The sequence below is a fragment of the Malania oleifera genome, chromosome 4 (genome assembly GCF_029873635.1).
Source record: "Malania oleifera isolate guangnan ecotype guangnan chromosome 4, ASM2987363v1, whole genome shotgun sequence".
NCBI lineage: Eukaryota > Viridiplantae > Streptophyta > Magnoliopsida > Santalales > Ximeniaceae > Malania > Malania oleifera.
Genome location: NC_080420.1, coordinates 92850458 through 92863884, shown reverse-complemented (window position 1 = coordinate 92863884; position 13427 = coordinate 92850458). Strand labels below are relative to the sequence as shown.

The following is a 13427-nucleotide window of genomic DNA, read 5'->3' as shown; positions in this document are numbered from 1 at the left end:
GTAACATAAAATTATATTGATTTTAGTATAAATCTACTTAAATCCAAATTATCTAAATCACAATTTATATCACTCAACCAATACTAAAGTTGCTTTTTTTTTTTTTTTTACAATTGATATTATTATGATTACTATTTTCCATTTCAAATATTCAATATATGAAATAATGTCAAATATTCATTTTGCAACTCTACCTTCCAGATTGCCAATCTTGAACTCAAATAATTTCTCCATTAACTACTCCACCATAAATTATAATAATTAGTAATTATTTGGATTACCCAACCACCCATATTCTAATAACAATCATAATTTAATTTCAACCTACTTTTACTTTCAATAAAAATACCATTTAAACTAACTTACAATAAATCTATTTCCAAAACAGTGTATATATATATAATCCAAGAATCACAATGATATGTATGGTCTATGATTGGATAACTTTAGACTATCTCATATTAAATTTGTTACGTTCTTGTTTTTGGCATGTGACCGGTAGCTACTCCATCTAACATTCGATGGAAGCACTAGACTTAAGCAAGAATTTATTTTACTAAGCTATCTTTTGAAAACAAGTTAGAAACATATTAAGAGTAAACATTTGTTGAATACATAAGAATACATACATATATTTTATAATGCAAATAAAAGCGTTTTATTTTCAGTGACAAACTCTTCACATTAGGTTGTATTTTACATTAAAAAAAAAATCACATTTCCTAGTCTACATACATAACCACCAAACCAGATACATACTTAGTATCCCTATTATCTTCCTAGCAACCCATGATACGTGTAGAAAATGACAATCTCTTTGAGAAATTAACAAGTGAAGCTCTCATTTAGTTCAAATGTGAAATTATTTAAAAAATAGGGTGAGCAACCATAAGCTCAGTACACATGTTGAATTCATCCTTATTCAAACAAAAATTTTAATACATAACACATGATTTCTTACATGCATGCATAATCATAAGGTGTATGAACACACTCTTTATTCTAAGCAATCTCTAATCTGAAGTTATCATCATGTACAAAACATGCAAATAGCAAGCATGTGCACATTTTTTCCAACATAACAACATTGTCCTAACTAAGTGCATATTTTATCCCAAACAAGTGTTAAATTCCAGCTTAACCAACCACCGCTAAATGTGAAAATCCCAACAAGTGCCAAATTTCAACTTGGGCAAGCACCACTAAACACAGGATTACCCCCTAGAGGTCTAGGGACTTTCACCCAAGGGAGAAACAATCCCTACTTACTCTAATTCCACAGTATCAGAGCAACAACAATACACGGTACCGACTATTTCACATGATAAACAATTCAACATACATATACACAAGTTTTTACATAGCAAGTAAAACAATTGTCCTTATAAGATGAATATCTATCACATGGATATTTCCCAACTAAACAAGTTATGTAGCTATGATATCTTTAAAAAAACATACATGCAGTCGTATCAAATAATTATAAACAACAAGCTTAAATCTCCCTAATTAGGATTCAACCATATGCAAGTTTCTACCCTTATTTCCTTTGAATACCCAAAATCCCTAAATGATAAACGAAAAATTAATAACACGTATCTTGCTTTCTGCTTCTTCAAACTTAGTTTAAGTTTCCCTTTGCGTTTCCTATATTTTCTCCTAATTTTCTCTGAATTTTCTTTATTTTTGGCTGAACGCTCTCTCTCTCTCTAGAACTAGGGTTTACAGCAAGAGTTTGTTGTACTTTTCCATGTTGAGGCTACTTTGCAGGGCTAGAAAGGTCAAGGCAAAAACTACTTTTTGCTAGCTACTTGCCAAGTATCTTCTTCTAGGCTAAATATATGGTAGGACTGCACTAGATGGTGGCAACAAGGGTCCTACAATGTTGTCATTTTTGCACTAGGTGTCAACTATTGATTTTTAGAGCTGTCGAGGGCTATTGCTAGTTTGTAGTGCTATTAGGTGTTACGCTTGATTTTAGCATGCACCATTCTTTTTTCTCTTTGCCCCAACTCTTAATGTTTTATATTTTAGCATATGTCTCATAATTTACTTTCATCTAAGCCCCTCTTACCACTAATAATTCAAATGAAATTCCCAAAATCAATTAACTCAACTCAATTATGAATAACATGACTAGTATGAACATGTTTAATGTAAAACAAAGCAAGTCATACTAATTTATCAAAATAGTTTAAATTTATAATGACTTAAAGGGTATGGTTATCACAAAATCTGAAATCAAAGAATATAGTATTAAAAATAAAACAAAATAAAACTCATTTTAGTGAAATGAGTTTATCTCGACCTTTCCAAAGGAAACAAAGGGGCGTGATCAAAATAGGGCTTTAGAAGAATGTTCGATGCTTAAATTATTAACTTCACTATTTTTGAACACAAGTTTGCTAATGTGTTCCACCAAATATAAAAATTTGACCATCTTAAATTTCAAAAATTAAAGGTTTACTCTTTAAAATTTACTATTTACCTCCACTTATTTTAAGATAAAAACAATGACACTCTAAGCATCAAACAATATTCGAAATAATATTATTTATGCACATTTAAGTTACCTAGACACTATTTTTTAGTAGCCATTATTTAAGCTTACCCATTATTTGTTTTCAGAATTAACTTCACATATAAAGTTCAGCTAATATTTTATTAATAAATATGTTGGCCCAATTTGTTTATATAAATAAATTATCAATATTCATGTAAATTTTACTAGTAAAGCAAAACAATATTTTTTTTACCATTTACCATACCTTAAGAATCACTTTTACTTTATATTAATCTTTCGTTCGGGCCTTATCCTTGCTCCCACCTAATAAAATTAAACAAACAAGAATTCTAATTGTAATTAACATGAAATCACAGTAATAATAATTAAACTGTGTGGAAAAACGAATTATGCCATAAAAAATAATCTTTTAAGAATCATGCTTATTTTGGAAACTAGAAATTACTTAAACTTGAAATTACTAAGATAACCTTGCTTGAACTAGCAAGACCTCGGAGAACTAGCTCCCTCACAAAAATGTGTTAAAGTTGAGGTATTAGAAGAGATCTAAATAGGTTTTTGGTGAATGAGATCATGAAATAAATAAAATGAAGGCCATTTATATTATTTGTGATGATAATGAAAACTAAAAAGTTCAAACAAATTTTGATATATATGAATAATTTCTCATAAAAAAATAATATAGAACACCCATTAATGGTTCTTGTCCTTTTATTATCACGTTGACCTTTAATAGGTGCCCTTATTTCTTTCGTTGCTAGTTAAATCGTCTAACCAAATCACATTTTAAATAGCTAATTACATCTTTAGATTTTGAATGGTCCCCCGTGATTTTTTAGGAAGGTTTTTACTTAAATATATATTTTTAATTCAAAATTATTCAAATTTCAAAGATATACTCTAAAATGCGACTTGATTAGGTGGTTTAACCTAAAAAATTTTCATTGATTTACTCTTCCTAATGACCATTCCTAAAAAACCAAAAATATTGAAAGAGACATTTTGAAAATGCCGTATTGAGACGAAAAAAAACATACCCTTCTATAATATATGCTTATTCGGCTGGGTCATTTCTTTTGATGCGTCACGTACAACTCATACTTGAACCTCTTTACCCTTCTTATATGGATCGGGCTAAGAAGAAAGTAAGAACAATTTTAGCCAAGTTTATCAAACATTCTAAGAACTGAACTCCTTAAGTCAATATGACAGATCAAAGAGGCAAAAACAAGAAAGAAAAAAAATAGGTTTTAAGTTTCTTTTCTTTTTTTCTTATAGAAAAAATGAATTTAGGTTGTAATTCAGCAATTAAAAGAGAGTGAAAGTCATTGTCTTTCCATTGGATGGGTACTTGTCTTCATATGGTGGGGGAGTAGGTAGGATAGATACTGTACAAACTTCTAATCCAATTTGACATCGCCCTCAACAATTTGGTATAGCTATGAGTACAATGTTGTTTGGCAGGCCAATCTTCCTCCAGTCTCATTCATGTCTTAAGAATGTTCCCCACAAAGATGGCATAATTATGAATGCTGTGAAATCATAAATTATTATTACTGTTATTATTTTGGGGGAAGGCTGTGGCATCCTACCTATGACCCCCATAGCAGATTTACCTGTGTTCGCACCCCACCTTTCCCAAGACTCTATCCACTGCCCTTATTTAGAAAGAGTCGAGTGTATAAAACTCATAATCCTAAACTCCTAAACACAGCATTAAAATTTTCAAGCAAATCCTCATAACTAAATCCCATCTTTTCGATGTCAAAGCCAGAAAGGACTCATTCGAGTCGTGCTATATTATAGTTAGTTATTCAACGGTTCCGAGGCCCGACTCAAATCGAAGTAAAATCTATCTGTTTGTACTTATTGATTTTATGCAATAATATTTATTATCCTGATCAAATCTAAAAATATTATTAATTTGTTTACATACATAAAATAGCAATTTCACTCTATATATATTGCATTATTATTATTATTTGTTAAAAATAGTAATAATAAATTTCAATCATGAAATAATTGTGACTTCTCATTATAATTTCAGGTGCATAATTTGCATAAAAATAATCCAAAAAAATAATATCTACATTTTTTTTTTTTTATAATCAATACTATCCAAACCCCAAATGGAACGACTAACTCATGGGATGGACAAGTCTCTCCTTTATTCTCACTCCAATTCATAAACACCATTAAATTATTTTAAACAAACTTCGAATGAATAAATTAATAAGTCTAATTGTACTAACTAGAACTACTCGAACTAAAACACACTTTAGCTAATAGTACAAAAACTAATTTACCATTCCACACTATTTAATAATTGAAAGCCCAGCTAGATTTTAAGACTTAATAAAGAAAAAATTTTGAATAAACCAATTAAATAATAGGTAAATATTACAACTCAGTATTCATGCCAATCCATGTCTCATCATGTGTTCTGAGGTGTAACACTGTCAAGAAAGAAGGCACACAAATAATCAAGAGAGCTGCATGAAGCAACACTAGAATTGAATTAACGCAATGCCAGCAATTTTGTTTCAATGATATTCGGGCTAACTTGAATGAACTACTGAAGGGTTTTTTCAACACGAGTTGCATACTTTCCCTTTATTGGATCTAATTATGCATATCTACCAACAATTATCTCACCATTATTCATAGTTTCATACAAAGAAAGTTCAAAACTTATTCAACCACCTGGCATTATCCAGAAATGGATAGACAAATTCTCAACTGTGGAAACAAAACTTGCAATAAGGAAAAATGGGAAACAAAAAAAAATAAAAAATAAAAAATTCATAAATATTTCTACCTTGCATCTCGTTCCAAGCAAAACATCCTATGCCGCAACCAAAATAATGCTGCATCAAACAGCAATACCAAGCAAAACATTGACCTCCTAATCTCCACTAAATCCATTTACTTGTGCGTGTAGCACTTGAGCTCTTAAGGTTGGATAACAAACAAAGGCTGTAAAAGACAAAATAAAAGTCAAAATAAGCAACGTAATAAATGCATAATTGAAAGTCAATCATCACTGGGAGTTGAGAAAGCCAAGAACACTCACAGTATCGATGCTAACAGACTTGCCGTCCTCTGCAAGGATTTCGACTACTGTTCCTGATTTATCAGCCTAAAGAAAGAAAAATAAATTTGAAGTTCAAATCCACAACTCCAATGCAAAAGTCCAAAAGAAAACTGTGTTACAGACAAGACACTGCCAGTAAGCAGATATGATTCCAGACTTCCAGTTGACTACTAAACTTGCATCCAGTAATATAGCAGCGTGTTAACATCCAATGATAATTGTTTGCAAAATTAAGACAAAGAAAGCAAGAGAAAAGGAGAAATAAAAAGAAAAAAAAAATGCATCAAGGGCATGGTTACATCAATTCAGTATAAAAGTCAAGCAGCTAAACTCTACCCATTACTTTTTGCTCAAATTTAATGATGTTACCTATAAACTTTAGTTATTTAGTATTACTGATGTATGTTACTGCTGTGTTAGTAAAAGTAAGGATAATATTGTCATTGTCATGTATTTAATACATTATAAATAGAGGGTGAGACCTATCATTGTGATTGACTCACCCAATTTACCCAATACCTTAACATGGTATCAGAGCATGGTTCTAAGATCTAAACCCTAATTGTCACAACCAAATGTCAAACCAAAGCCTAAAACCCCCACAATTGGCCTGAAAACCAGCCAGAAGATGCTGGAAAGCCATAGCAGTCACTGGAAATTCCATGGACGAAAACCACTAAAGTACCATTGCTGGAGTGGCTACAGCACACCCTTACACACTGGTCAAAGGCAGGCAAGGCCAACTATAGCAAGCCAAGCTTGTTCAAATCATTATGCTTACCTGTGACCCCTCATCTTGCATACAATGGATGGGTAACCATCATGTAAATAGTACTATATGTTTTATTCAAGGAGTATGTTTATGCATTAGTGTGAAAATGAGAGTGACACCTCGGTCAATTTTATGTTTCCTAGTGCTAGAACTACAATATCATAAAGAGCTCTAGGGGAGGGTGAGTGTTCATCAAATATTGTAAAACTCAATAGCTTTTGTAGACGTGTTTAGCCTACTAGCCTTTCTCACTAAACACATGTTGCCTACAAAGGTATTAATACTGAATTGCATTACTTTACAGTTTATTGTGCAACTCTTGTGTACTTGCATACTTGTTTAATGCTTTTGCTTAACTCCATGTTCGATGGTTAAGAACTTGTCCATGTGGTGAAACAATGATATACATTAACATGACTATTTAAGAAAGAATGCTACAGCTAGTGTCTGGCACTTATAAGATGCAAGTGTTTCCACTCGTGACACGTACCCACACGCTAGTGCATGAAACTTCATAGAAGCTTGCATAGTTGTCAAATAGAGATTCAAATCGTGAATCAGAATTCCAATTTTGGGAATCGGAATCAAGAATCAAATCGTAAGATTCGGTGATATAAATGACTATTATTTTCACTCACCATTCACTTGTTTGGCCATTAGTGAACAGGGTACTATAACTGTCTCAAAGGATGAGCATTCAAAGTTACTAGAGACTACAATATCAGGCATCCCAACAAGCATCTTGTCACATGGCATCTTTTGCTCAGAAAGGTTATTTTGTAGCCTACATGACAGCTGGTATCTCTTTTGCTAGTCCTTGGGTTATTGATTCTACCACACTTACCATATGACAGGTGTAACAGACTTTTTTAAAAAATCTATCTTGAGTTACCCTTGCTGATGGGTCCTCAACTACAATTTAAAGGGATGGAAACTGTAAATTCTTTTCCCTTGGTATCTTTCTTTTGTTTTGTACACTCCCTTGGTATCTTTCTTCTGTTTTGTACATTCCTATACCCCCGTTCAATCTCATGTCTATTAGTAAAATTATAAAGTCATTAAATTGTTACATACCATTATCTCTCAATTATGTTGTTATTTGGGATCTAAAGGAAGATGATTGGGGCTTGGTGGACTTTGAGTAGCTCTCTCTTCCTATTACGTACATTGTTGGTGCTGCACCACTTCAAACCCATTGTTGCCTTGGCCATCCTTCATTCGACAAGTTGAAATAGCTAGTTCCTACTTTTGAGTTTTGTGTCTATTCTTGAGTGTGAATCTTGTCAATTAGGAAAGCAACATCGTGTTCCCTTTGCTTCCAGAGTTAATAAATGGGTGGTCAGCCCTTTCAAGTTGCTCCATTCTAATTAGGGTTGCAAAGAAACCAAGTTTCTCACGAACGGTTCAGAAGCTCAGCTCGGTAAGAGCTTGTTTAGACTCGTAAATTATGTAAACGAGTGGTTTCCAAGCCCAATTTTATGAAGATGAATGGGAATAGCTCGTGAGCGGCTCAATTATAGGCTCAATTTGGACATATTTATTAGGCTTGAATTAGAACCATTTATGGACTAGTTTAATAAGGTTGAATTAGCTTGATAGTCTATAGTGTGCCTAAAATTAGGGGCTATTTTTGCATAGGATTATTTAACTCAAACTACTTAACCTTAATTTAGTGTTAGGCTAATGCTCAAGGTCGGAAAAAAAACATTAAAGCAATATTAGTAATAGCCTCTTTCACCTTTTGCCTAACAAAACCTCTTAGATCTCAAAATAAGAGGTTCCAAAAAGAATCAAACTATTAGTGAGAATCTTGGTAGCTCGGGTCAGTATGGGCTCATGAGTTCATTCATTTGCATAATAAACAATCTTCAACTAGAACAAACTAGAGTTGGAGAAAGAAAAAGTTTCCTTGGATGATAATTTCGAATTCATCCAGCCCTAGCAAAGCTGATTTCTTGGCCTTGGAAGCAGCATGGAGAAGGAATTTAATAATCGATAATCACTGATAAAGGTGGGGGATCTTGGTAACAGAAGCCATATGTGCAAGGAGGATGAAGAATCAGTTCAGCATAATTTTTTCATATTGTTTCTGGACCAATTATTTTGTTGGTTGTGCCTTTGAGAATGTTGAGTCTGCAATGCATTACAAAATCTTAGGTCCAATTATTCTAGAGATTTGGGCCTTGACATGTGAAAAGGATTGATATCTCATCATTGTTTGGCTTGTGTGCAGGGAGAGAAATAGGATCTTTGACAGAATCTCATTGTCTAGTATAAAGATCATAATAGGTGGTTAAATTGCTTTCTTTTTTGTCCAGTAGACAGTGCTATCATTGATCAATCTGTGCTGGACTTTTGTTGTGTAATTTTTGAATGATCTCTTGTACTTGGGTTGGCACCCCCTTTGCACCTTTTAATGATATGATTTTGCATAAAATTTATTCAAAAAAAAAAAAAAAATTGACAGATGTTGGAAAGGGGTTAATTCTAGGATTTTTTCTCGTAATTCTTTTCTGCTGTAGCAGTTGAAATCCTCTTACCATCTTACTTTCCCATGAGAGAGAACAAATTGGGAGGGAAAATGTTCTGTTTTAAATTAAGGCATTCACCAAGACTTCAATTTTCAACAAAATTAATATTAATGGTTTGTTGCCATTGAGAAAACCTAACAAGGCATCAGCTCTGTTATTTGCTTGATGTTTTCAGCTTCTAACAAGAAAAAGCCAGCATTTTCTTAATTCCCAGTCAGACGGCTATATAGCTTTGATGATGTTACAATTCAAACAGAAAATTCTTCTCACTCAGTGTCAAGATGGTCAAATTGGTTCACTCAGTGGTACTTTGATGACAAACTTGGTTTTTTGCTTTCAGCCTTTGACAGAAGGAAAAGAACCATAGGATTTTTAAAGATTCAAGCCTTGCTACTTCGTTTGGGATAAGGTGTTTTTCTAGCTTCTCTTCGGGCTGAAGGTTTTGGCATTTTACAGGGTGTCTCTTTGAATGAGGACCATGGGCAGTTCATTCTGTAATTTTTTCCTCTCTATTGAAGGACAGGAGTGCTTCTCCTTTCTTGATAGATTTCTTTCTCTACCAAAATATTTAATTCACTTTTTAAATCCCCTATACAACACAGATGGCAAATGTACTAGTGAAACACACAGACAAATCTCAATTTTTTATGTCTAACATATCCATGTAAGCCATTACTCATTCGAACTCAAATTGCACTAGAAATTAGAGGCCCTACGCATCTGTGCTTATTGAGGAGAAAAAAACACTAAAAGTTTGCTTTATAAAGCAATAAACATATTAAATACAGGTCCAAGCAGGTTGATGTACTGGACGGCAAGTTGAACCACAAAAATGGTAATATCAGGGAAGCTGTTTTCTGTGTATATACCAAGTGTGTATGGAAAGAGTCAAACAGAAGAGTTTTCAAAAACTCAATCATGACGCTTCAGTTCAGCAAAGAGCAGTGGTTTACTGTGGTTACTAATTTACATAGTGGGCTTGTAGCAAATGAGTTAATGTAATTTTGATTTTTGAGACACCCTTCAGGGTGTTTGATTTCTTGTACTTCAAATGGAATCCCCTTGATGTGCTTTTAATATACATATATATATATATATATATATATATATATATTTACTGATCCACAAAAAAAAAAAAAAAACCAGGTGGATCAAAAGGAGAAAACCAGAATAGATTTTGTGTAAGAATTTCGTTCACTGGTTTAGTTGATTTCTCCTACTACTAGTGTCATTAGTTCAAGAGTACAGCAGGAAGATGAGGAGTAGGATTTCAATGAGAAACAAATAAATCATCTGAGATTATTCTCACTCTACCAATGGAGGAGACGCAAAACACACACTGGTCCAAAGGCTTGGTTCTTGAAGGCGGGAACATCAACCTCCTCAGAATCCCAGAATACCAAAGGGGCAGGAGGATTTCAATCTTCTTGGAGATAAGCGAGATCAAGTGGTTCCTCACAGCTCAAGACTCGGGTGTTGAGAGGCAAAATACCCACAATGACACCTCGGCATTGTCAAATGAGGAACAAGGAGGAAACCTTTGACACTGCAACTGAATGGAAACAAACATGGTAACTACCTCGCCCTAATGGAGATAAATAGCATGGCTAGAGAAACATCACCTTCCCATAGGGCTGCAACTAGTGTTGGCACAAGATCTTGTCTTCGGCAGTCGAGCTAGGTCAAGGAGTGATTCCCATATCAAAGGGGAAGTCCAAAGCCTCTGCACCAAGAAAGATGATGCCAACCAACTCACGAGTGGAGAAGAAGGTGCCCTTCTCTCTCAAAGCAGTCCCAACTCCAACTCAACGAGGAACTGTGTGCTTGCCCCACTTGGTAACTCCTTGAGGTTCTCCTTGGCTGTTGAGAAGCAATAAGAATTGCAAGGTTCCGGGACAACAACTGGAGCCACACATGCACGCTTCTTCATGAGTATTATTTGGCAGGAAAACAGTACGCAGGGCGCTTCTGACCATCGTTTTGAAATTTCTAGGCCAGACCCATTCAGGCCCAAATCTCTCTCTTCCTTCCCTGACCTTAAGGTTGACTGGGGCTCTGTTAGCACAACTATTGGGCATTTTCTCCTTGGCCTCTCACCCCCTCAAGCATCTAACCCCAGGCCACCTTCTCAACCCTAGCTACTTCACCTCTTTCAAGCTTTATACAGGCCTAGCGCTGAGAAGATGTCGTTCAGTTTTGGGGAGCTTGCTACTCTACAGGAACCCCTCACACGGAAAGCAGGAACTCAGGAAAATGAGTATGACCTGGATCTGGAGTCCACCAATTCTCAGGCTGGTTATGAAGGCTTGGCATCAATTCCAGCCTCCCAACACTTCTTAGAAGCTTTGCAGGGCAACCCCCCTTCCCCCAACTTTGAGATGCTGAAAGGTTTAGAGTCACAGTACCTGTTTTAAGAAGTAGGTCCCTGGTTGAGTTATCCAGAAGATGGAGCTGGTTAGCAAAACCATCGGAGTATCTATGAAGGCTAGGAAGACAGGCTCGAAATTGTTTGAAGAAATTGAAAAAAAAAAAAAAAAAAAGATAAGGGAGGAAGGGAGAATTATCATCAAAAAACACATGGGCAGTAATGAGAAGATGAGCATCAACAGGGAGTTAAAACGATTGGAATTTTCATGAATTACAAAAAAAGTGGGAGGGTACTCTGTCAAGGGGGAAGCCAGCAGCAGCCAGGGTCCTATGGTGAACTCATGTTGAGGAAGCTCATCTCATGGAACATGGGGGCTAAATGATCAATCAAAAAGGACATTAACCAAGTCCTTTTCTCAAAGATTGGAAAGGTGACATTGTTTATTTGCGGGAAACTATATTTAAATAAAAAAAAGTCGTACGCAGTGCACAAGGCTCCCACTTTGATTGGCATTATTTGGTCAAAAGTTTATGGGGACAGGAGGCCTATGTATGGATTTCCCTTTGAGCTGATCGCAGTGCAGGGGATGTTTATTCTTGTTTTATCCAAGCATAGTGCAGTGGAATTGTGGACCATTCTTAGTTCCTTCTTCTTTCCTGCTTGTTTACAAACCTGAAGGATAACTTCCAGTGGATGCTCACTGGGGTCCACAGTCCAGGTGAAGGTCCCTCAAGACAGCTTTTATGGAATGAGCTCTGGGGCATTAGAAGCAGCAGGTTGCTCATTGGATCATTGAGGGAAACTTCAATTTGGTTGTTTATCCTTGTAAAAGAAGCAGGGGTAACTCTGATGACACTTGCATAAGAGAGTTTCCGGACTTCATCAATGAGAAAGCCCTCATCCATCTGCCACTCATGGGTGGCACTTTCACTTAATCCAACTCTAGGGAGTCTCATTTTTTGACAGTCTGCAGATTGGGGAATTCACTTCCACAAAGTTAAGAGTCTCCAACCTAGGCCCATCTCAGATTACTTCCTTGTACTCCTTGTTAATTTTGGTCTGAATGCCCTTTCCATCGGGTTTGCTTTCATTATATAGAAGAGATTTACATAGCTGTTTCCCGATTTTCAGCTCCTAAATGCTGCCAGATTTTCAGCATTATTTACAGCCTAATTTTCTGCTATATACAATCTAAATATAAAATAAAATATTTCAACTAAATAATTTACAGCCTAATTATCCTAAATTATCTCTCTAACATCCCCCCTTAAATTGATGCTGGTAGATCAAGAAGCATCAATTTGTCAACCAAGAACTGATGCCGGTGCTGAGAGAGCTTTAGTGAATATGTCTGCAGTTTGACGTTTGGTGGAAATGTGAGGAAGAGTAATCACTTGTTTGTCAAAGGATTCGCGTATGGAATGACAATCGACTTCGATATGTTTTGTACGCTCATGGAAGACAGGATTAGCAGCGATCTCAATACGACTGGTATTATCAGCATGAAGAGGAGTGGAATGAAGCTCAAAGCATGCGGAAGACAAAGCACGATACTCAAGACTCAACGAAGGACTTGGAAACTCTGTCTTGCTTCTTACTCTTCCAAGAAATGATTGCATTGCCTAAGAACAAGCACCAGCCAGTAACAGAGCAACGAGCATCTGCACATCCGGCCCAATCAGCATCACCATACCCTACCAACTGTAAGGAAGATTCATTAGGAAAGAACAACCCGCATGTAAAGGTGCCCTTCAGATATCGGATAATGCAGCGGACAGCAGCTAAATGAAGATGTCGGGGAGCCTGCATAAATTGATTGACTTGCGGCACAACAAAAGAAATAGTTCAGGATGAGTAATCGTTAAGTAGTTCAAACTCCCAACAAGCGGCCGATACAAGGATGGATTTGATAGAAGCTCGCCTTCCTCCCGACGAAGCTTAAGATTTACCTCCAAGGGAGTACGAACAGAGTTACCCGATTGGAGACCAGCCAATGAAATGACTTACTGCGTGTATTTGTGTTAGAGTAACAACATACCAATCGGAGTAAGCTGCACCTCAAGGCCAAGAAAGTACTGCAGGGGACCAAGATCTTTCATGTGAACAGAGGCCTTGAGATGCTGTTGTAATTGATTAAT

At 35.6% G+C, this 13427-nt stretch overlaps 1 protein-coding gene across 1 annotated transcript in view; it reads right to left on the bottom strand.

Moving 5' to 3' along the window:
• Positions 1–5100: 5100 nt before the first annotated feature.
• LOC131152973 (biotin carboxyl carrier protein of acetyl-CoA carboxylase, chloroplastic) overlaps positions 5101–13427 on the bottom strand; it is a 34777-nt gene continuing 26450 nt past the window's right edge. Inside the window, exons 6-7 of the mRNA XM_058104961.1 lie at positions 5598–5663; positions 5101–5500 (exon numbers count right to left, since the gene is read on the bottom strand). Coding sequence (XP_057960944.1) covers positions 5477–5500; positions 5598–5663 — 90 coding nt within the window. The 3' untranslated portion in view covers positions 5101–5476. The remainder of the gene's footprint in view (positions 5501–5597; positions 5664–13427) is intronic.